This window comes from Tinamus guttatus, unplaced genomic scaffold (assembly GCF_059628265.1).
Source record: "Tinamus guttatus ecotype Peru unplaced genomic scaffold, ASM5962826v1 Tinamus_guttatus_pri_ptg000006l, whole genome shotgun sequence".
NCBI classification, from domain to species: Eukaryota; Metazoa; Chordata; class Aves; order Tinamiformes; family Tinamidae; genus Tinamus; species Tinamus guttatus.
The window spans coordinates 802,262-826,664 of record NW_028288540.1 but is presented as its reverse complement, the minus strand read 5'-3'; the positions used below and the strand labels follow the sequence as shown (position 1 = coordinate 826,664).

The window sequence follows — 24,403 nt, the reverse complement described above, 5'->3', positions numbered from 1 at the left end:
TGTAGGGTATGTGCTCTGACAGAAGAAACAAGGTGTTTGAAGTAGCCAGTCCAGGTATGACTGAGAAGACACTCATCAAACAGGGCTCCAGACTAGAAACTAACTTCTTGAACTAAGAACATGAAATGAATGCTAAAAATTAGATATACATATATATACATGCACACACTTACAAGTAAATATATGTGTGTGTGTGTGTGTGTAGTACAAGAGAATATAATGTAAAGGACAAGTAAACAATTTGAAACAGAAGAAGTAGGATCTTCCAAAATATTTAATGTAAATATGACTCCCCCTCTTCAATCCAGGGTAATTTTGCCACTGTCATCAAAGGCAGCAACCTTTGGTGCTGTTTTATCTTACATATATGTATACACACATACTTGCATGCATACATACATACATACATATGTTATACCTTGCCATAATTTCACTGATGGATAGTGGTAGTCACTGTAATATAGTATATAGTATCATATAATAATAATCATAGTTTTAAAAAAATGCAGCAGAAAGAGAGACTTGATCAAGGGCATTCAAAGTAATATTACATTCAGGAAGCTGATCTATTTCAGTGCATTAAGAGAAGATTGTTCTTGTGCATTTTAAAGGGAAATACACATACAGCACATGAGGCCTGATTTTGTGGCTTTTAAAGTACAAAATTTCCTCTGTTTTTTTATTGTAACATTCAGGCCCTGAGGGGGAGTGCTAAAAGGTCTAAGCATAGTAGGGATGACAGATGCCAAGAGATTGTCTCCATTATTGATAGACCTAAAATAGAAAAACTTAAAAAGAAAAGGATGAGGAAGACTACTAAAGACATCCTCACCTAAATTTCTCTTTACAATGTAGTTGTAAACAGGAGTTACAACTCACAGATCAGAAAGGATGGATGCAGATATGCTCTTTGGCTTTCTTCCACAATAAAATCTTTAATTTTCCAAAAAAAAAAAAAAAAAAAAAGCAGCTTCATGCACAGGCTTCTTACTGCAGAGCAAAAGTTGGTGTACAAACTCAAGTAGTTTAAGCATTAAAAAGTTTAGTCTATCTCTGTAAATGAACTTTATCAAAGTGCAGGTAAAATCGAGCCTTCAGGTAAACAGGAGCATTTGCCAAGTGGAAATCCCAGCTCTTTGTATATTTAGTAATGAGTGAAGATAAGATTTCTCTTTTTGACAGCATGATGGATACAATCATAAAAGGAATCATGCTGCTGTAACAGAGTATACTTGAAGAGTGAATCTGAGGGCTGCAGCTTTATACCTGAACATGTCTTACCTGTCTTTTATTTAAAGTACATGAAAGTCAGTTTCTCTGGCATGTGAAAATGTTAAGGTTTTGTTGTTTTTTCTTTTGCACTTTTTTTTAAATATAGACGTGCTGCATTTAATTGTCAGACTCAGATCTGTTTCCCAGTTCAATAATCACTGACTCATTTAGGCATATTTATTTAATATCCTTTTATAGACAGAAAAGTACAGTAAGCAAAGAAATACAAACTCTTGGAAGAACATTGGCTCATAAATTGTTTCATGTGATTCTGCTACTGTGGGTTAGATGAGGGGGGGAGCATCAAGAATGTGGTGAAACCAGCCAGTTATAACCCTAGTATTTCAGTATACAAACCAAGATCCAGCCTACTGTAGGTTAAAAATGAAATGAGTTTATTGGTCTCAGCCTGCTACTTTTTTGTTTCTTATCCACATCACCGCACCAATAAAAGCTGATGTGACAATCTCTGCTTCAAGAAAGACTTTGCAGTTGGTAGACACTCAATGACTGAAATCGAATAACCCAGCTCTAGATGGAAGCTCATGCAAAGGTTGATTCTGCTATATCTTGCTCTGCACCAAGATAATTATCTTTAATAGTCTTAGCACTCACCTGAAGCTTGAAGGTGCTTGGAGCACACGTTGAAGACATAAGGTAAGCATATCTTCCAAAACTGTGATGGGCACTCATCAAAAAGTGGGCTTGACTAATTTGTTGAAGGTTCTCGTCTTGCCAATAATCTACCAAAGAAAATGCATGGTGCATCACTGTAACACTAAGCTCACAAACTGCACAACTTGCTAAGGTATCCACATACTTGTTGGATCCAAGGCATGTCCAGAGGTCTCGCTTATAAAAAAGTATGAAAAAGGATTTACTTATGACTTGTTCTGAGTAACAGACTCTTGTTCCAAAAGTGTTCTCAAAATCTTGTTGTGCAGAAAAATAAAAATTATAGTTGATGTCAGCAGGCTGAATGTGTCAAGTCTAACTTCCACAAGATCCTACATCCAGCACTCAGCAGACTCTACCAGGATTAGTGTCTGACATTGAGTTCACCATTCACAAGAGTTTACATTTAACAGACACCATTTTTATCTGAAGATTACATGAAACTGGAGAGCTTGCAGTTCTCTACCACCTCATGCAAGGAAGGGGACCTCTGCTAAGCCAAGTCACATCTTTACACAACGGTTTATCATATAGTGAGTATTTTAACATCTCATCGAAAATAGTTACAGGACCCAAATCCAAAATGGGATCTACACTTTCATACTAAATGCAGCCTCAGCTGAGGTCTCTTGCAGTCCTGTTGACACTGGATTTCAAATGAAGCCAAAGTTTTATACAGAAAAAGCAGAAGGAAAATGCCCTTTCACTCTTGAGCTGAGCAAGACTGAGAAAGATATGTTTATTTCTTCCTGCGAAATGACACACTAGACATGCTATGTTTGTTCATATTGTTTTTTAAATAGCAGAGTTCCAAACTTTTCCCAGTGAGGAGGAATGTAGCTGATTTGTAAGGAAAAACTACACAGAAAATACGGAATTCCATTCATGACTAAATAAAGGACAAAACACCACAGAAGTGCCTGTTGTGAAGGTTGTTACCTTCAGGCCTCTATTGCTACAGGACCACGGTGGAAGAAGCCACTCTGGTGATGATCAGAGCTGGGGACACCAGCAGCAGCATCCCCAGCACAAGCACTGAAGATGCTGCTGCCCACTGTTCTCCTGGTAGAAAGTCTCAGGAGAGAAGGGACAGAGGAAGAAAAACAAAAGTGCATGAAACATCAGCTCAGAGTTTTCTCTGGAAGGAGTTCCTAATACTTCCTAGTGAAAAAAAAAAAAAAAAAGACGATTTACATTTCTCGTCATTTGCACGTCAACCCATAGCAAGGTTGCTGAGGTGGAGGCAGCAGCAACCTCCCAACAAGGAGGAGTCTACAGTGAGAAAGCAAGAAGCCAGAGGAAGCCAGGAAAGGTCACAAGCACCCGGTGACTCGTGACTGCTACCGTGAAGTCCTGGTTGCCTGTTTAAGCTAAGGATGAGCTGACAACCATGATTTCTGTTGGCCTTCTGGGAAGACAGACCTTGCACAAATGACTCATGTCGTGTTTTACTGGAGAGTTGTTTTGTACTGGGGGGAGAGGACTAACAAGGAGCTCAAATCTTATTTCTGGTAAGTCCAAGAAGATTAGATCATCTTCATTTATTAGAGAGCATTAAATAGTCATTTCACTGATACCTTAAAACCCTGGCCTGGGCATGGACAGGAGAGCTCATTGCTGAGCCCAGAAGTGCAGGTTCCTCTTTGCAAAGTGTCAACTGGACCTGGGTGTCTTCCTGGCAGCGCAGCTGGCACTGCCTCTGTATCAGCATTGCTGCTGGTGGGGCTTAATGAAGCAGGTTGGACTGTCTGAAATTCAAATGGTCAGGAGAATTCGGTCTTTCTGACAAAATGAATAAAGAAAGAAAGGAAAAGGGAGAGGGGAGAGGTTGGAGATTAAGCTATTAATCTATTTTATTTTCTATTTCTTTTCCTCAGAACCATACATTGTCCTTAGACATTTCTTTAAAAAATGATTGGGAAAAATCTGAAGAGGGAATATTTTCAACCTCTGTCTCATAAATGATGACATTGTCCAATAAACCTCCTGAGGGATTTCTGTGGACTTTTCTCGTGGAGAAAATCTGGTCTAAGAAAGAGCTAATGAAATTGGTTTGTGTAGAGAAGTTTCTGTTAGGTTCAGGAGGCCTCCTTCCTCCAGAGCACCCGCCTCACAGTGAGGTGAGTAGAGTGCACAAGCAACATTACATTTTCTCTGTGATCTGGAGTCCTACCCAGAAGATGTTTCCTCCTATTTTGCTTTCATCTATGTTGATCAAACTCTTTTTTTTTCCTTTGTAGATACTTTAGAGAAAACCAAGATCAGCCATGACTCGATGCATTTTAGAAACTGTAGCGTAGTTCTGTGACACGATGCACTGTTTTAAGAGGGCCTGTCCAAAGTCATCGTGATATATTATGGAACTACGCAGTACAGAGACTTTGTTATAAAGAACTCTGCCTTCATGAAGCCTGTCACTGCATTGCACTAACATATTCAGAATTAAATTTTGAAATGATATATTATGTGTCTATGCCAGGTTAGGGTATTACTCTTATAATTATTGACAGTGCATGCAGTAAACATGAGTTATATGGAACCAGTCCAATGAATTGTGCCAATGCATATCAGGAAGACTGGCCACAATACTTCTTCATTAAATATATGTATATATATAAAAGGTTCATCATCAGGAATTTGCATATTCTCCTTGGGAGAGCAATATATATATATATATATATATGTATGTATATATAAAAAAGGCCAAAAGCTTTCAGGATGTGGAGAGATACTTCAGCTCTCAGCTAAAAAAACTGTGTGCTCAGCAGTTATCTATAAATACCTGCTCCTGAAGAATCTACAAAAGACCTGAATGGGATATTCCAGCTTAACAGGGACATGCTGATCCAGCCCAGGTATTGAAAAACATCATCAGTCACCTGAGAAAGCTGGTGCCTCCAGGAGGAAAGAAGCCAGGATCCACCTTGTCTGCCACCTATCCTCTGTGGGTGAAGAAATTATATTAATGATTCTTCATCACAGTCCGCTAGTTTTTGCTACTCTGTGGACAACATATGTCCTCAGTTAAGAATTTTGCCTCAGTTTCTGGTGGACTTTTCTCTCATGAATTTGTCTGATTTCCTTTTGAACACAACTGGCAAAAAACATTTTACTCTTCTGCTCTTTAAGTTGAATTTTGTAAGGATGCAAGAAGCCATTTAAGAAATTTATGAAACTCTCTAAACAATATAATGTTCCCAGGTGAACAAAAAGCAGTGAAATGTTGCAGTTCACTCTCCATGAAGCAAGCAGCAAATTTAATGTGGTGTGTCCAATGCCTCTTACAGCTGTAACACGTATTCATTCTCAAATCAGCACATCTAGCAGTGAAAATATCTTTATGCATAAAGAGGTGGACCTGATCTGGCACAAGAACCAAAACTAGATAAAATTCTTGGATCCTTTCTGATGCTCTTATATAATAGTGTTAACTAGGACATTTTTTTTTAATGTAGAGATGTTCAGACTTTTAATACTGTTTAACTTTTCTTTGGGGATAAAAAAGAAAAAAGAAAAAAAGAAAAAGAAGATTTAAAAAAGAAAAAGACAATCTTTTCTTAAATTCAGAGTCATTCCCTGCATTAAAAGCACCACGTTTGATCTAGCAATAAGGGACATGCCAGGCATGATGCCAGCTGGACACTGGTGCGGGTATCAGACCGCACAGACCCCAACGGCAGCGTGAGAGTATAAACAAGGGCAGAATTTGGTTTTGAGTACACATTTTATTGCACGATGCCCTCACAAAAACGTCTACATGCACTAGAAAGCTGATGCTTGGCTTCATCATCCGTTCACGGCTCTGTTAAACTGAATTGAGAGCAATGTAATACACTGACACCTTCTTACGGTTCTGACATTTACTAAGGTAATAAATTAAAGTAATTATGTTAATGTGTAATAAATACATTCAACAGGGAATAAGAAGAGTGCAGTGTATGAAGAGAAAAATCTTGTTTCTCAAAGTGACTGTCATGCAGTGGACTGAAGATCACAACGAGAGTTTTTGGAGGCTGACAATATCTTAGAAGCATGGCGTGACGTACTTCTGATTTCTGGTTAAAATATAATTTCACAAAATGAACTACATGGTGTCATGTTAGAAAAAGCCAATACAGTTTAAGGATATCCATTCTCCATTTGGTGTCACGACCTGAAGGAACAAAGATGTGGGGTTCTTGTTTCTGATGCAGTAGATTTGCCATAATAACAGCAGTGTTGAACTGCACCAGCCTCTGCAATTTGCTCAGCTTGGCCCTGGCTTCGACTGGATGCTAATAGGAAAAAAAAAAAAAAAGAAAAAGAAAAAAAGAAAATGATTAAAGCTGAATACTTTTGTCCCAAACCAAATTAATTTTAAGCATATAGAGAAAGGGGAAATATTATCCTGCTCTTTGCTCAGCATATTTAGATATAATGACATAATAGGAACACATTCCAAAAATTGCCTGTCTTCAGGTAGTGCATTTTGGAGTGATTTCAAAATTCCCTTAGGTTATATCAGAGAAATGTTTTTCCCTGTCTCAGAAAGCACTAAGCTCTCAGTGCCTAACTGTCTGTGTCACCGATATTGTTTACATGCTGGGTTAATTTTCTTGCCTATGGTCTGGGCCCTATTTTGTCAGGCTGCCCTTACACTACTTTGTGACTATTTTGATTTTCAAGTCTGCATGCATAAATTATGATTTATTTTGCTTTCCGAAAGGAAGGCTGAGTGAAGTAATAGTGTGTGGAGATTTTTTCTGGTTTATTTTTTATGATGAATATTTCAAGAGAGTTTTTTTTTTCCTGTGAAGAAATTCTGCACTTCCACCAAATATAACTTTTTCTTCTGTATAGAAAACATATATATATATACATGGAGAAGAGTTGAAATAAAACAAAGAATGTTATCTTTTGTTCAAATGATGCTGAGGTCTCACAGCTTTAGTGCTGGAGTGAAAGGGGAAAAAAGTGTGGTTTTCTTTGGTCATTACTTTTATTTTCTGTGTAGGTGGGTATGCTGTGCACTCCACTCTGGTCAGGGCAATATTGCTGCATTCCCGGAGCTAAACGATCCGCAGACAGCACTGCTCTATGAATATAATAACCATCAGTATCAACTTTGTCTGATTTAGGCTGTTAAGGTAGGGAGCTATATCACTCTCCAAAGCTTATTTAGATTTTTTTTCATGACAGTGAGAGCCAAAAGATGAGGGCATAATTGAAACACTGCCCAAAGGCAATTACTGATTAAAATTGATTAATTCTACAAACAAATTTGACCAATAGATTAATTGTCATGTTACAGCGGATTTGGGCAGTAGTACCACAACTGTTAAAGACACATAACTGCTTAATATTAATAGATGATGCAGTTTGTTACACTTGAGTTTCTTGTTGAGTTAGAGGACTCTCCCAAGGGAACCAAGCAGGGCATGCTACTTTGATGGTACAAAACCATTGTGTTACCTTTTTGTTTTTATGCGTGAATCTTAGGAATTGTTAACAGCAGTACGAGCAGTTTGCTCTGAGCAACACAAATGTAGTGGACTTAACATCAAAGTGATGCCAAATCCACAGAAAACAACAGGAAGACCCCAGCTGATTCCGGAGGACCTTGAATCAAGGCCTACCAGGGTCAGCCATCCTCGTGGCTTTTCTGAGGGAAATGGGAGAAAGGATGGAGTTAGCTCGTGTGAATCAAGGGATTACAGAGGTTTCAAGCTTCGGATTTTCAGAATCATGGGTTCAGCTTCCACTTCTCCCCCATTGCAGCTCATGAGCACAGTGCTCCTGTCATGCTCCAGATGTCTGGAGTCATGGGGCAGTTCACCTTCCAGGAGGGTCAATGGAAGATGCCCTTAAGAGCACTTTGGACGTTAACATAAGTAACTTCACGTGTCAAATAAGCAGGACATGGGGTCCCTCCCATTCAAAAGGACATATTAGCTGACAGAGCATTGCCCAAAGTTTGCTGAGCTCTCCTATCTGCTTATTCACTTGCAAAGGGCTGAGCTGTGTTGAGCTTTCAACAAGACTTCTGAGCCTTGTCTTTTTTTTTCCCTGCCATCAAGGTGTTTTAGAGGAAAGGGCATAGATGAGCAACGTGATATATATATGGGGAGCTCTTTTTTTGGTTGAGGAACAGATGAGGCATATGGGTAATTTATTGCACTATAATTGTGTTATATGATATCGATGCTGCAGTATTAATGACTGCAAAGTGCCCAGATTGATTCAAAAAGGCCATTTACTGCCATTATTACAAATCTAAATAAATAAATAAGAGCCACTGAACCGATGTTTCTAAGAAGTGTTTCAAAGTCACCCAGTGACATATATGTTGGCGCTTGGGAACAGGGAGCTGTTCAAACAATATCAGGAGCATTTTTTATTGGGGTCAGAGAGAAATAGAACAATTCAGTCATTTTCACTCATATACAATATATTAGGGACCGTTTCAACAAGCTCATTGCTAACCTGACTGGCACGAACAAAGCATTTAAGAAAGCTGGGGTGTAAATATGCCAGGAAAAGAGAAAGAAAACATGTAAACTATGCTCAAAAATAGTCTGCAAATGTAAGGAAACAAGAAAAACTAAGACAATCATGCACATACCTCTCCTGCTGCCATGGCCCAGTGAATACAGTGGTTACCATGGCTGAATCTGGCTATGAGGTGGACTTTAGAGGGCAAGCTTTGTTTCTGATCTCTGCCCAAACAGAAAGCCTTGATCCAGTCTGTTGGTTTGTGTACTTTGGGCAAGCCAACCGCACACTGCAAGAGCCAGCGAGTAAGGCTTGCATTTATCTCATGCCTTCAGGTTTCTCTTAGCATCCCCTGTCTGACTGTCCTTATCACACAGCCCGGGAGCTGCATTAGTGCTTGAAATCCCAAAATATGACTCCACACTTTGTCCTGATAATGAGAGAACTGCGTGGGTCCTGCTTGCATTACCAACATTGCTTGCATTTTGCATGCTATGTAAAAGCCTTTCCTTTGGACTTAAAATAGCCCCTTAAAATGCGTCCTTTTAAGGGGGAATTCTTCCACTGACGCTTTCTGAAGAATAATAAAAAATAATAAATAGAGACTCTTTTTTATGCTAAACTTATACACTTTTATTAGCTTCAATTACCCCTGGCAGGGCAGGCAATGACATCAAATCTATTTTGTTTTTGTTTGTTTGTTGTTTGTTTGTTTGTTTTGTTTTTAAAAGCCTTCTTTAAACTCAGAGCTACATTTGAGAATAGGTGGGCCCAAAGATATCCAAGTAAGAACCTGCCAGCATCGGTAGTGATCTGCCTGAAAAAAATATATCTGTTTTGACACTTACGTAATCTACCCACAACCTGCAGATCATTGACTAAGTTGCCCAGGTAGTTTCCTTAGATAAATAACCAATACTCAAATTAACCTGCTAACCATTATTTCTGCACTTAAGAGCTTTTGTAAGAAGAAGGGAGAGGGGTTTGTTGGAGGCAGAATCTTAACAATGTTGACAGAATTCAAATATTGGATTTAAATATGATGATTAAGTCTATGATGATTAAGGAAGTCAATATCACAGTCAGGTCTAATCCTTGGATCTTCTTATATGCCTGGTGGGTGTTTAAGCAGCTGAAATTCAGTCTCTCTTAGTTTTCTGAATCGTGAGAAACTTCAGGAATATGGGACTTCTGGCCCTTGCCTGTTTGCATATACTCTCACCTGGACACACACTCACACAAGCATAGCAAATTCATGTATACAGGAGGACAAATAAACCCAAAACTTTCAAATGTTGGGTTACAAAATAGTTATAAAAAAAACCTCCAAAACTTATCCATACATTTTTTAATAAATACTGTTTTCAAGCTTCGGCTCATGGGACCTGCAGAAAGCAGTGTGAGCTGTGAGGAAGATGCTCGAGTCTGAGGTTACTGTCAACACAGAGCTCCCCTAGCGGCTGCTCTGCTGCGACCTTTATTGCATGTCCAAAAATGCTTCTTCCTTGGTGTTTGGGGTTTTGGTTTTTTTCTAACCCTACTCATGATCAGAAGGTGGTTGAAAAGTGATGTGATACAGATCACAAATCAGGAAGGGAAAAAAAATGGTAATAAATCTGGGACATCCTATCTCAAGAGCAGAAGAAGGTTGGGTTATTCAAAGAGAAAAGACCTAAGAGAAATCTAAGGTGTCTCTGCAAATGTAAATATGTTTTTTTGATATTGTTTAGTATCTGGCCATGGGTCTATGGGATCCTGCACAAAAGTCTCCTTTAAAGTTTAGGTTAACACCAAATCTACAACCATATTATATAATGATGAGTTATGAATGATGCTGCGGACGTTATTTTTTTGCGTGTATGATGGAAGATTTATTGACCAAATTCAATGCGATGATTTGCAATAATCCACAAGCAGATGGATATGAAAACTGCAAAATCAATGCAAGTACACACAGATATTCTGGAGAGCTACCGTTTTCCATCTCTCTGCACGCTCGGAGATCCTGCAGCGGAGATGCCTTCAGACTGTGAAGGGGACGAAGGGCCCATCAGACCACTGCAGGTCTCAGTTGCGTAACTCCCCAAATCCTGCTCAGAAGCAAAAGTGACTGGACAAATATAAGCTGGATTTTCCCCGTTGGTGTCTGCATTTGGGGGGAAGAGTAAAACCAATTATTCTTATCACCATAACCATATAGATGCCAGCCTGTAATGAAAATTGAGAGTGCATTTTTAAGGTGGATATTGCAGTGCCAATCAAGAAAGGCCAAGACCGACAAAAATGTCCTTCAAAGAGGAGAGTTAAAGGTCCTTATGAAGGAGGCTGAGGGAATGCAAACGAATCGGACAAGGCTTAAGATAAAAGGGCTGCCTGTGTTGCCTTCCATTCGCGCCCGTTTGCACCAGCGCAACCTCCAGCTTCACCACAGTGATCCCTGATTTACTCCTCTGCAAATGATCACTCAGTGCCCACATTTCTTGGGAAACCTCACAGGTGCGAAGAGGCTACAGGAATGAAGCTTTAACACTCTCCAAAGTGATAATTGATTTCCAAAGTCTTATATTAAGGGTGAGTACAAGAGGTGGCTGCTAAGGGCATTAAGTAATTACGACTCAGTTAAAAATCAACACAAGCGTTTGCCTCTCCTGTTTTCTAAGGGAAACTCCCCATACTTCAGTGTTCAGGAATAAAATTATAGCAGTGCCTTTATGCAGAGCAAATAACAGACAACAAGAACAGATCTAGAGAAAGATCCAAAATAACTGAGGTCTTTGACCACTGGTATTGCTGACTCTCAGCAGGGACAAGTGACAGCAACACTTACCTTTGTCACAGCAGCAAGTGTGTGCCCCACACATGTGCAAAGGAGCAGCGACGCATGCACCCATGTTGTGTTACATGGTCACAGAGTGACCTTTGCCTGTGGCCTGGTTTTGGCCATGGCCTGGTGCACATGACGGGGAGGTTGGAGAAGCACCAACGAAGGCCTGGACAGGCTGAGTTTTGGCCTCAGGTCTCCATGGGGTTTGGCCAGGCTGGTGGAGGAGCCTGTACGTGAGCGGGGAGCTCACGCCAACATGGCCTTGCCCAAGAGCAGGGCACAGGGCACTGCCAAGTCAAAGGGAGATGTGCCCAGCTTTGCTTTAGTGCTGGGGGACCCCAGTGGGGCCTGTGTGGATGAGGTGGGTGACTCCTCTGGAGAGGGGTGAGGTGGTCAAGGGACTCGTGCTCATGTGTGAACGGAGCACCTTGTGTGTGGACTTTCTCACCCAGGCATGGCCCTAGACCTTCCAGGAGGGCTTGTGGTGGAAGTGTCCCCTACCCAACCCTGACAGGCATCACAGGATGCTCCCTGCACCCAGAGGCTCTGGGAAACTGAAGGAGCTTCCAGGCCACCCCAAGAGGAGCCTCGGGGACAGCTCTGGGGTGGTGACAATGGAGCAGAATGGCCAGAGGGAGCCGGCCTGGGGTCCCCTTGGCATCACCCTACGTGTCCCATGGCCCTGCAGGGCTCCCAGACCCACAGAGACCCCCTGCATGTGCAGGGACGGGCAGAGACCGTGGGGCCCAGGAGGGGGGACAGGCCTGGCCTCCCTGCCCAGGGAGCAGGAGGGCAGCCCACAGGTTTCGGGGACATCAGGACGCAGCATTGATTTTTATAATCCACGAGCGAGGGACTAATCCCTCTAAAGAGGGCATCAGTGCCCAACCCGGGGGCTGTTGTTGTCGCCGGGTGTTGGGGCTTTTTTTTTTTAGGTTTTATTTTCCTTTTTCTCGCTTTTTCAGCGCGCCCGGTGGTGGCGATGGGTGCAGGAGGGGGCGCAGGGAAGGACGTTCCGTGCCCCCCCGGCCGGGCTCGCTGCTGTTCCCCTCCCTCTCCTCCTCCCCAGGCAGATTTTGGGGCATAAAAGGCGCGACTGGGGCGCGCGGCGGCGCTGCCTGCGCGGGCGCGGAGCTGCCGCGCTGAGACTGAGCAGAACCTCCGCGCCCAGCTCTGCTTTCCCTCACTTCTAATTTGATAGGAGGGTGATTCCCGGCTTACAACTTTTCTTGATTTGTCCCTCTCCCCCTCTCCCAACCGGCCTCCAGTCCCCGTCCCCCCGCCCCTCCCACCCCCCTGCATTTATTACTTGCATTTAATTAATTCCTTCTTTGCGTTTCCTTTCCTGCTAATCTTTGGGCGACTGCTTTGTACATATGGCAATCTGATAATGAGGGGGGTTATCCTTATTCTCCGCACTTCTTCACTGCAATGTCCACCCGCCCAGGGGCTCCTATATCGATCATCTTTCCTCGGGGAGGGGGACAAGGTAAGGAGGGGGTGATAAAAGATTTGCAGGATCCCACACCATTAAGAAGCGCTTTTATTCCCTGGCACTGTTTAATCAACTGTTATATCAAGTCATGCTGTTTAAGCAACCACATCAAAAGAACGTGCCCTCTTTTGTATAAATTATATATTCCTTGTATCTGTCTCCTCACATGCACACAGACAGGGAGATAAAACTTAAGTTTGTTTTTTAATGGTATGAAGCAGGTATTTAGCTGTTATACAACTTGTTTCTTCAGCTAAGTTGGTTGATAAAAGCCTAGAAGACAAGTTACTGCCTTTGCAGCTTTCCCCCTTCCCCAAGTTAAAGAGGCTACATGTAAAGTTAGGAAAGGCAAATCAGAGATGCAGTAAAACTCTCTAAAGCAACATAAATAACAGAAGAAAAGGATACATTAAAGAAGAGGGAAGAGCACCAGTTAAAATCGGTCAGAGGGCTGTAGACCACTTCTTTCGGCTTTTTTTTTTTTTTCCTGAAGTTGAGGTAAAAAGATCACTTTGTTCCTTGAAACTCCGTGTTGTTCTGCTCGTTACAGTCCACGGATATACAACTTTTTTACCACTTAAAAACTAATTTTGAAGTCCATTTTCACATGGTTTAAGTTGATTACGACTCCACTGTGTCACAGACCGGAAAACTCTCATATAATTGCTTGTCCCAAAGAGTTTTTTTTCCTTACCTAAAGCTGATTTTTTTGTTGTTTTTCTGTGGGACTGGACTTTGAATTGCTTCAGCATGTCGCCTTGGCATTTTTAAGAACTCTTAAAAAAACTCTTTAAAGTTTCTGGATTCTAGGACAAATTGCATTTTCTTGGGAGCAAAAGTAATGAGGTCTTTGCGGGAACAGAAGTGTTTGTTCATATGAGGCTCTGCTTTTCTGCCCAACCTGCTCTATCAGCCCCATCTCTGCAGTTTTGCTCGTCTCTCAACACCTTTGTCTGATGAGGAGCTTTCGGAGATCGGGATAAAGACATCACTTGCCACGCTGCACGAGATAACAATTAATTTAACATTAAACTTATCCCCTTTCCATTCACTTTGCCTGGATCGATCTCTGTTAATTGTGTTTGCGGATGCTTTCAGCACGACGCTTTTCTCCCAAAACTTAATGGCACCCCGCGAGGAGGTGTAAGAGCCTAAAACGCTTCCCCCATAGGAACAAAGAATACAGCAAGCTGGAATACAGCAATTCCCCCCGCACGGCCGGGAGAGCATCTATATTGAATCAGGTGACTTTTCAGGCACTTCTTAGGAGACAGCAATATTTGGAGCTGGGTAATAGTTCTGGTTTAGGAAAAAAAAAAAAAACACGCTAACTTCCTAACGCTGCCGGCTCCGACCACATTTAGTTTTTTCCCTTCCCTTAAAGTAGCCGCTTATCAGCTAAAAGGCGAGGGCGTTTAGAAACGCAGGTTTCTATGAGGGAGCAATGTCCCTCTGCAGTGGGGTGAAACCTGTTACAAAGACACTTAGGTGGGTTCGTTCTTACATGGGTACCCCCCCCCCATCTCACACAGCCCCCCCTCGGGCTTTAATATTTCCCCCACACACTCCTATGTACCCAGCCTCATTTTATTTGATTGCAACTGCCCTTAGAAACTCGACTTTCACCGAGGCAGCCTGCTAATCTTTTATTATTATTGTTATTATTCCCTCCGCAGAGGCATCTGTTACTCTTGCTGACAAATGTACCCTTCTGCCAAGAAAAGTTAAAAAAAAAAAAAAAAAAAAAAACAGCGTGTAATTGATGTTATCCCAAGAAAGCGCAATCCCCACCCCTTTCAGCTCCAAGCCCTTCAGGTAAAAGGAGGGAAAAAAAATCTTTCAAGAATTTGTTGCCTTTTTGAGGGTTAAAACATCAGAAGAGGAGCTTGTCTCGCCTTGGCCAATCAGCACTCGGCCCTGGCAGCTATAATATAGAACTAAAGGCAGACTCCTCTCACAAGCGTCTTGCTTTGCTACCATTAAAATCAGACCCTTTTTTTTGGTCTCTCGATTGCTGTCTCCCGACCAAACTCCGATGTGTTCCGTTATCAGCGACCTAAAGGCTGCCATTCCAGCACCTGTCTTGCTAGGGATCGGTGGATAGCACACCATTGAGAAAGCAGACAAGGACATAGAGGCGAGAGAGCTCTAGAGAGACAGCCAGGGATAGGCACAGAGAGCTTTGAAGTAATTGGATTCAATGGACGAAATGCTGCTGTTGACAAGAATTCTCTTGGTGGGCTTCGTCTGCGCTCTTTTAGTCTCCTCTGGGCTGACTTGTGGACCAGGCAGGGGCATTGGAAAAAGGAGGCACCCCAAAAAGCTGACCCCTTTAGCCTATAAGCAGTTTATTCCCAATGTGGCAGAGAAGACCCTAGGGGCCAGTGGAAGATATGAAGGGAAGATCACAAGAAACTCCGAGAGATTTAAAGAACTAACCCCAAATTACAACCCTGACATTATTTTTAAGGATGAAGAGAACACGGGAGCTGACAGACTGATGACTCAGGTAGAGCCACGGAGATACCTGTATTTGTGTTTGTTAACCTCTCTGAGCAACCCTAAAGGACGCATCTGTCTTAGCATTTTTGAGAGACCCCCCTTTCCCTCTCCCCCTCCTCCTCCTGCCCCCCAAACTCGGCTAGTTCCCCCATTGAATGTAAATCCCATCTCTCCAGACAAGTTCGCAGGGGGCTGGAGCTGTCTATCTATATCTATATCTATTTTGGTGGGGGATCTGTGTAATACTTACAGTCATAACCGTGCCATGGCGTTCCCTGTAACTTGGTTAGCGATTGCTGTTTGCGTTTGTCCCCAAGGATGCACTTTGATCAAACGAATTGCGTGCAGCTCAGAGGACCCCAAGTGCACGGTGACCGCCAGGCCACTCACTCCTTGTTACCAGCGTGGTCCTCGGGTGATGCAGCTGCTGACTTTATATTTGATTTGCTCTCTCTCTCTCTCTTTTTTTTTCTTTTTTTTCCGCATTTCATTTTCGCCTTCATTATTACTATTATTCTTTTCCTCGCGAGCATATTCTAAATTTAGTAGGCAGGCAGTCGCGCACTCACAAAAGGCAGCTGAAGCCGGATCGACCCTTCCTCTCCTGATTCCGTATTATATAGCTCGTATTGCAATACCATCATTTGCGATTGTGCCCGTCAGAGCGTAAATATATTGATATTTCTTTAAGGATGCTCGCCGCCAGTGCTCTGGTACTTCCATAGGGGAGGGACTTGCAACTTATCAGCATTGCATCACCTTCTGCTTTAAAAAATCTGATGGCACAAGGTTTTACAACTGTGTAAATATTGGATCTCGGGTAGAATCGGATTGCGGAACCATTTTATGCATAAAAAATAAGGGAAAAAAAAAGGAGAGAAAAGGAAAAGAAACCCTCTCAGAGAGTCACCTAGTAATTATTATTCATGCTCACCAGAGAGCTCGGTGAAGTCAATTGCTCTGCCAATCCCGGAGTTTCTGAAACTACATGCAATCTAGCCACTGGAAATGGGTTTCCTCCAAATATAGGTCAACGGCGCTTTTTTAATATTAATACATTTAAGCCCCACCTCGCCGGGAAGGACTAGGCGGAGAGTGGGGACGGGGGGACGGGGGGCCGTGCGGGGGGCGCGGGGAATTCCCCAAACTCTCCCCGCTGCCGCGGGCTCCGCGTTGCGGGGGTCGCGGGAGCCGCCGCCACCATCTCCTCCGACCACCTTAAATCTGCGCGCTCCTCGGAGCGGCGCCTGGGCCGGCGAGTCGCGCCTGTCGCCGCCGCCTGCGCGGGGCGCGGAGTCTCCTCGCGCGGGGCCCCCGCGCGCAGCCCCGCGGCTCGGGGCCAGACTCGCGTTTTCAGCTCCACTTAACTCCTCGCGGGGTATCGATCGCGCCGCGGCTCGGGTTGCAGCCCCGTGTCCTCTGCAGCCGCCGCCGCGCGCCGGGGCGGGCGCAGCCCTGCGCGGGTGCGCGGGGAGAGAAGCGGCGGCGGCGCAAGGTGGGAACGCGGGCGCTGCGCGGCGCTGCGTGGGGAGCGGAGCCTTTGCGAGCTGCTGCGCGGGGGAGCGGGGCCCTTGCGCGGCTCTGCGCGGGCAGCGGGGCCCTCTGCGCGGCGAGCGGAGCCCTTGCGCGGCGCCGCGCAGGGGAGCGGAGTCTCTGCGCGGCGCTGCGCGGAGAACGGGGCCCTTGCGCGGCGCTGCGCTGGCCGCGTTAGGCGGCAGCGTAGTGAACTTGTGACCTTCTGTCAACTTCCCTCAGCCGCACGGAACGAAAACAAATACTTTTTTTTTCTTTTTTTCTCCCCCCCCCTTCCTCCAGTTCCTGTCGCCGTCCCCACAAAGGGCGAGGCGCAGAGGGCCGCCGGGGACCCTGGGCGACAAGGGGACAGCAAGGTCGGCGCCCGGGCTCGGCAGCCCCGAGGCCGCGGAGAGGGTGCGCGCGGCTCCCGCGGGGCCTCCCGCCGCCTCCCTTGGCCGCACCGCGGCCTTTGCGCGCCCGCCGCGCCGGCCCCTCGAGCACGGAGGGATCCTTCCTCCCGAGGCTTGTTAAACGCGCGGAGTAGCTGCCGGATGCATTAGCCGCTGGTTAATATTAACTTTTGGGGGAAAAAAAAAAACCCGCAAACATTGCTCGGTAAGTCAGGTTCTCCACCTCGCAGGTGACAAGAGCAGTTTGCTAAGGGCTCCCCCTTCCTCCCCCCAGGCCCGGCCATTGGCTGGATCTGGGGCACAGATAAGGAGGCCGGGGCACTATGATAAAGCTGGAATTTGTATGGAATAAAACAGCCACGGCGCGTAATGCCGGCACACAGGCGGTGCGCGCTGGAGGAATTTAGGGATCAGCTTGGCATTTAGGAAGCCCACCAGGTTGTTTACACTGACAGGTACCTGTTAAGTGTTTCCTTCAAGCAATTCATTTGTGAGGAGATTAGGAGCTGGCAGGAGAGGGCTTGTTGAACAGCTCTGCCTCCGCACAAAGCGCGAGCGCGGGCAGCCCTGCTGAGCTTCACGGTGGCTGAGCAGAATTGGGCTTGATTTGTGGCACACGACCCGATGAATTAATAAATAGTCTGGGCTTCACGGCTTTTGACTCTGACAATCCCGCTCAGCCGGTATAAAAGGGAGGAAAGTGCTTTAGGAGGCCGGTTTTCTCCCTTTTCCTCCTGCCCCCGCGCCCTCCCCGCTGCCTCTTTCCCCAGTGACAACGCGGGCCGCGCTGGGAATTGCGCTGCAGCGCTGGGCTTTGCCTTTAGCAGCAGCTGAGGCGTCTGCTGCTTCGCCCCTTTGCCCCTAAAGCAGCGTTATTTACGTGCAGAGGGGGGGAATTACCTATTTACAGACTCGACTTCCTTATGCCGTGCGGCTTTCCTGCCGGGAACTTCGAGGCTGCAACCCAAACACTCTCCATAAAGCCCTGAAGCCGCTACAGGCTGCAGGCCGCGGAGTCCAAAGGGACCTTACGATTGCTTTACTATACATGCATATATATATTTTACACACATATATATCCCTGCTAACCCTATAGGTATCGATGGGATGGCGCTTTATGGCTGCTCTGCGAGAACGGGGAGTTGGAGTGACCCTTGTTGCGGCCCTAGGAGCCGTAGGGGGGTAACGGGAGGGTCTTGCTCTCCCTGGAGCTCCGAGAAGGGTCCTCGTGGGGCTTGTTTCGCTCAGGGGTGACCTGAGGGGGACATTAGTCCTGCCAAGGCCAAGCACGCCGGTCAGGGAGCAGCGAGGGTGGGTGGCAGCAGCTCGCTGCACCTTGCTGTAGCTTTGCTCCGTGCTGGTAATTTTTTATTGCACCAAATGAGCTGTTTCTTGTGTATCCGGGAGTTATTTTCCTCTCAGGAGAGCAGGGAAGGGAAGCTGGAAACGTGTATTTTTTGACTATACCTCCAGACATTGGGTTCTTACCCGCTGTTTCTGGATGTCTGTGCGTGGTGGGTCTTTTCCCTCCTCCAAACAGTGTGTCCCCAAGGAGAGCTGATCTCTTCCCTCTCCGAGATACGAACTGCCCCAAAGTTTCTGCATCTTATTTAGGGCTCTCCTATCCGCATGGCTTCGGTTTCCCCCTTTCCCTGCCCCAGTCCATCCCACCCCCCAACCCTTAATTTGTCCAGAGCTCTTAAAAGCCTCTCACCCAGTAGAAGCTTGGTGGTGCGGGGCACATCCGAGCTCTAAGCAAAGCTGGGGAATAGGCCGGCGGAAGGAAAACCCTGTGGGGCTTTTGCCGTGGAGTTTCTCTCCCTGCAAGGGCTCCCCAAACCCACACAGTCTCCAGCCTCGCTCCTTGGCCCTCCCTCGCTTTTCCTCTGTCCCCTGAGAGCCACATTACACGGGGTAGCATTCCCGGGGTGTGTGTGTGTGAGGGGGGCACACCGAGGGGTGCCCGTTCTGGCTGAAACTTCGCCCTGCTCCGGGAAGGGCCCAGCTCTGCTCGGGCTCTGCCACTGCAGCTGCCGCCCCACAGCTGGTTATGGGGGGTTGTTTTAGCGGGGGGAGCTCCCTGCCCCCCTTCCCAGGCAGGTGCCCGCAGAGGGGGGCTGCTCCGCTGCAGGGGGGATTTGCAGCCCCTAGGTTCACTCTCCTCCTCCTCACCTGCCTCCCCTCCGCACCCGCGCAGGAGAAGATGCTCGGGGTGTGTGGGGGGGGCGGCGTGAAGGTTGCGGCGGGGGCTGGGGTCCCCCGGCGGGAAGGGGGGTGCCGGGGGGTCACCGCAGCCCCCCCGCGACGCCCTGTCCCTGCGTGTCCCCGCAGCGCTGCAAGGACAAGCTCAACGCGCTGGCCATCTCCGTGATGAACCAGTGGCCCGGCGTGAAGCTGCGGGTCACCGAGGGCTGGGACGAGGACGGCCACCACTCCGAGGAGTCGCTGCACTACGAGGGCCGCGCCGTGGACATCACCACGTCGGACCGGGACCGCAGCAAGTACGGCATGTTGGCCCGCCTCGCCGTCGAGGCCGGCTTCGACTGGGTCTACTACGAGTCCAAGGCGCACATCCACTGCTCCGTGAAAGCAGGTAAGGAGCGCCCGGCCCCGCGAAAGCATCGCCCCCTCCCCGGCCCTGCCCGCCCCGTCCGGGCGCGTCCTGCCTCCCTGCCGGGGAGCGCGGAGAGCGGAGGGACAGGGAAGGAAAAGGGAGAAAAATGAAAGAGAGAGGGAGGAAGAGGGAGAGAGAGAAAGGAGAAAGGAAAGGAAAGGAAAGGAAAGGAAAGGAAAGGAAAGGAAAGGAAAGGAAAGGAAAGGAAAGGAAAGGAAAGGAAAGGAAAGGAGAAAGGAAAGGAAAGGAAAGGAAAGGAAAGGAAAGGAAAGGAAAGGAAAGGAAAGGAAAGGAAAGGAAAGGAAAGGAAAAAAAAGAAAAGGAAAGGAAAGGAAGGAAAGGAAAGGAAAGAAAAGAAAAGAAAAGAAAAGAAAAGAAAAGAAAAGAAAAGAAAAGAAAAGAAAAGAAAAGAGAAAAAAGAAAAGAAAAGAAAAGAAAAGAAAAGAAAAGAAAAGAAAAGAAAAGAAAAGAAAAGAAAAGAAAGAAAAGAAAAGAAAAGAAAAGAAAAGAAAAGAAAAGAAAAGAAAAGAAAGAAAAAGAAAAGAAAAGAGAAAAGAAAAGAAAAGAAAGAAGAAAAGAAAAGAAAAGAAAAGAAAAGAAAAGAAAAGAAAAGAAAAGAAAAGAAAAGAAAAGAAAAGAAAAGAAAAGAAAAGAAAGAAAAGAAAAGAAAAAAGAAAAGAAAAGAAAAGAAAAGAAAAGAAAAGAAAAGAAAAGAAAAGAAAAGAAGAGATAGGATAGGTCGCCTCCCTTGTGCCCGGTAAACCAGGAGCCAGAGCCGGCCAGGAAAATAAATAAATACCGCGCTCCCCTGCCCCCCCGGCAGCCGCTAGGAAATTCCCAGATGCAGACAGGCAGATAGACAGATATTCTTTCCCCCTTCCCCTGCTCTGGGCTTACAACGCCACACGCTGTCTCAACGCGGGAACAGCTTCCTCGCGAGAAATTGCCAACTCGCAGAGCTTTTTTTTTTTTTTTTTTTCCCCTCGCACAACTTGACACATTATTTATTTATTTATTTATTTATTTATTTTTAAGTAAAACGCTTGGCGAGGGCCAGCCGGGCTTCCCCGCCTCCCGCGTGTTTGCTGCACAGCCGCTAACCCTTGTTTTAACAGCAGCTTTTAGCTAATTCGTGCGCCACAAGTGTCAAGAAAACACTTGGCTGCAAAAGAAAATAATGGGCTAGCTCTAAATATACCCGTTTTCCTCGAAACCAACCAATAGCCCTACATAGTGAAACCAGCGGTGGGCCTTACCCTGCCTGTCTGCAACGGGAGGCCCATCTTTCCCTTCCCTTCCCTTCCCTTCCCTTCCCTTCCCTTCCCTTCCCTTCCCTTCCCTTCCCTTCCCTTCCCTTCCCTTCCCTTCCCTTCCCTTCCCTCTTCCCTTCCCTCTTCCCTTCCCTTCCCTTCCCTTCCCTCTTCCCTTTGCTCTTCCCTTCCCTGAGTCTAGCCTGGAGATATCCAGTGCTCTCCCAAAGTGGCACCTCTTTTTCTTCCCATTGACTTTATCCTAGGGTCCCAATGCCGCTTTTGTTAAATATTCCCCGTCCTTCCCAACCCCAAGGGAGGCTTCTGCAAAGGCGACAAACTTGCGGTGACACCAAACATCCCTTTCAATATCGAGGCCGGGCTTTAGCTCAAGGTGTCTTTTTGCGATGCACAATAATCTCCTTGCGGGTGGACAACATAATCCAGCTCCATGTGTCTTGCACAGGAGAGGAGTAATTCCAATCTACTCATTGAAATTCCGCACACACGGACTTCGGGGGTAATATTTAGTGCGTGTCAGGCAGGGTCGTGTGACTGTACCAGACGGGCTTCAAGAGAGCAGGCTCAAATTCCCCCGGCTCAGCCTGATTTCAAATTGGCCAACACTCGTTTCATGACAGAGCATCTTATGAGAAGATTAAACCCTATAATTCCAGGCAGGAAGATTCTTTATCTAGATCTCTATTTGCAAAAAGTATGATCCCGGAGACTGGAATGCAAAGAAGAGTTCTCCCAAGGCCTGAATTATTGTCATCGGGACAGAGGAGGGAGAGGCAGGGGTGGTAAAAGGGACATTGATAATGCGCTACAGCAAGTATTTAGAGCAAGCTTCTACATTTAAAATTCAAATACACATCTTGAGTGCCTTGGAAAAGTGACTCTGCTGTGCAAATAGTGCTTGGAAGGTCCTGGGTTTTTTGGAGAGTATGTGTGTGAATTGGCACATAGGGTTTCTGCACCTGAACAAATAGGGAGGGGGAGAAAAGGGGGGCGAAGAAGCTGGGAAAAAAATGGAAGTGTCCTCTCTTCCAAGAGTGTCTGCATTTATTACATGAATCAGAATGACAATGCTGATCCTTTATTGGATTTTAATTAGAGAACCCAAACAAGCACTGCTCAAAGCAGCAGATTTTCACACCTCTGCCAATTCACTGGCATGTTTGTAGAGCTGCTACACTACTAGATCTATTCATCAAGGCCCTGAATATGCAAACAAAGCTCAAGCCAGACCTTTGCTTGGGCCTTGTCCGAAGGTGTAGTTTGCTAGCGAAGGGCTCTGCTTAAAGCACATAGCTTGTTTGTTGCCATGTCCTCCCCGAAGAGGCCGGGAAGATCTGGCTGTTTCAGTTCTGCGGGAGAAGTGATAAAGTCGTTAGCAAATCAATAACATTCTAATTTTCGCCCTTCCTGTCCTTCCTGAGAAAGTCATTAGGAGACACTCCAAGTGTTTATTTAAATCATAATAGCTGCAGGACCAGCCACAGAGGCAAAATATAAAATCTGACTACCTTGAGGAGATAAATTGCCAGGGCCCTAAACTGGCAGGCGGAGGGACCGGGAGACGCCGAGTGAAGACCAGGGACCAGCACTGCTAGTGACTGTAGCAAAGACACGTGATGCTGTGAAATACCACGGGCTATAACCTGACAGGCAGAAAAACGAGGAAAAGGGAACAAGCAGGATTCACTAGGAGAAGCCAGAAGCCACGCTAGGAAATGGCTCTTTCTAATCAGAACGCATGTGAACAGGCTGTGTTTCCATAGGGAACATACAAGAGATTTAGACTATGGAAGCCTTGTGGCCTTATGAGTCTTAGGAGCTATGCTGTTTAGTGTCTCAAGTCTGAGGAGTGCCAGAAAGTTGGCACTCTGTGCTAAAGGATGCTCAGGTCCCATGCAATCACAAGGATGCCCCCAGATAGAGGGCAGGGAGTGGAGGCACTTCTTCGAGCGGGATGGGAAAAGTGCAGGAGATGCTTTTATAGGAAGCGGGAAGATGGCGTGGGTTGGAGTAACCACCGTGCAGGCTGCCTTAGGCTGTTCTCCCAAGGGAAGTGCAGCCTTGTTCCTGCACAACTTTTCCACTTCCCCTGTGAGTTAATTTAGTGCCATGTGGCAGATACAGGGCAAATGGGAGCCAACTGATGAGTTAATCCGGGACAGCTCTAGAATAGCTGAGCCATTTTGTCTGGTTCCTTGATGCGGGCAGGCCATGGCCATCGTTTGACGGGGGGACGGAGCTGCACCAGCGGGAAGGGCAGAGAAATTTCTTGCCGTCACTGCGGCTGGGACCAGGCAGGCAGCCCGGTGCTAACCCTGCTGTGCCTCTCTCCTTGCACAGAGAACTCGGTGGCAGCCAAGTCCGGGGGCTGCTTCCCCGGCTCAGCCACGGTGCACCTGGAGCACGGCGGCACCAAGCTGGTGAAGGACCTGAGCCCCGGGGACCGCGTGCTGGCGGCCGACGCGCAGGGCCGGCTGCTCTACAGCGACTTCCTGGCCTTCCTGGACCGCGAGGACAGCTCGCCCAAGCTCTTCTACGCCATCGAGACGCGGCAGCCCCCGGCGCGGCTGCTGCTCACGGCCGCCCACCTGCTCTTCGTGGCCCCCCAGCACAACGAGTCGGAGACGACGTCGCGGAGCCGGGCGCTCTTCGCGAGCCGCGTGCGGCCGGGCCAGCGCGTCTACGTGCTGGGCGAGGGCGGGCGGCGCCTGCTGCCGGCCGCCGTGCACCGCGTGCAGCTGCAGGAGGAGGCGTCGGGCGCCTACGCGCCGCTTACCGCCCAGGGCACCATCCTCATCGACCGCGTGCTGGCCTCCTGCTACGCCGTCATCGAGGAGCACGGCTGGGCCCACTGGGCCTTCGCCCCCTTCCGCCTGGCCCACGGGCTGCTGGCCGCCCTGGGCCCCGCCACGGCCGCCCCCGAGCCGCCCGCCGCCGGCCTCCACTGGTACTCGCGCCTCCTCTACCACATCGGCAGCTGGGTGCTCGAGAGCGACGCGCTGCACCCGCTGGGCATGGCGGCGCCCGCCAGCTGAGAGCGCGCGGCCCGCGGAGCCCGGCGCCCCCGACACCCTGCTGCGAAAGGAAGCGAGAAACAGGAAAAAAAGGAAAAAGAAGAGCGAGCGAGAGCGAGCGCGGATGATGGAGACTCAAAGATAATAATAATAAAATAATAATAATAAAGTAGGACAGTCCAAAGTAGACTTTAAGGGAGACAAAGACCCCGGGAAGTTCCGTTCTGTTTAGTTTATAAATATATATATATTTTTATTTGTTCTTCTGTTTCGTCGTTTTATTTGTTGTTTTGTTGTTTTTTTGTTTGTTTTATTGTTTTTGTTGTTTTCTTTTTTTTTC

General features: G+C 46.7%; 1 protein-coding gene across 1 annotated transcript; it reads left to right on the top strand.

The window, feature by feature from the left end:
- The first annotated feature begins 14,749 nt into the window (after positions 1–14,749).
- SHH (sonic hedgehog signaling molecule) lies at positions 14,750–24,084 on the top strand. Its single transcript, XM_088521045.1, has 3 exons — positions 14,750–15,246; positions 19,496–19,757; positions 23,390–24,084. Exons 1-3 carry the CDS (start codon positions 14,938–14,940, stop codon positions 24,082–24,084), a joined length of 1,266 nt encoding a protein of 421 aa, XP_088377171.1. The 5' UTR covers positions 14,750–14,937.
- Positions 24,085–24,403: the final 319 nt, after the last annotated feature.

What these genes read in the sequence shown, in the direction of transcription:
- SHH (XM_088521045.1), top strand. Translation starts at nt 14,938, where the DNA reads ATGGACGAAATGCTGCTGTTGACAAGAATTCTCTTGGTGGGCTTCGTC. An exon ending in CTGACAGACTGATGACTCAG is followed by an intron (nt 15,247 to 19,495) that starts GTAGAGCCACGG and finishes GTGTCCCCGCAG; the next exon opens with CGCTGCAAGGACAAGCTCAA. An exon ending in CCACTGCTCCGTGAAAGCAG is followed by an intron (nt 19,758 to 23,389) that starts GTAAGGAGCGCC and finishes CTCCTTGCACAG; the next exon opens with AGAACTCGGTGGCAGCCAAG.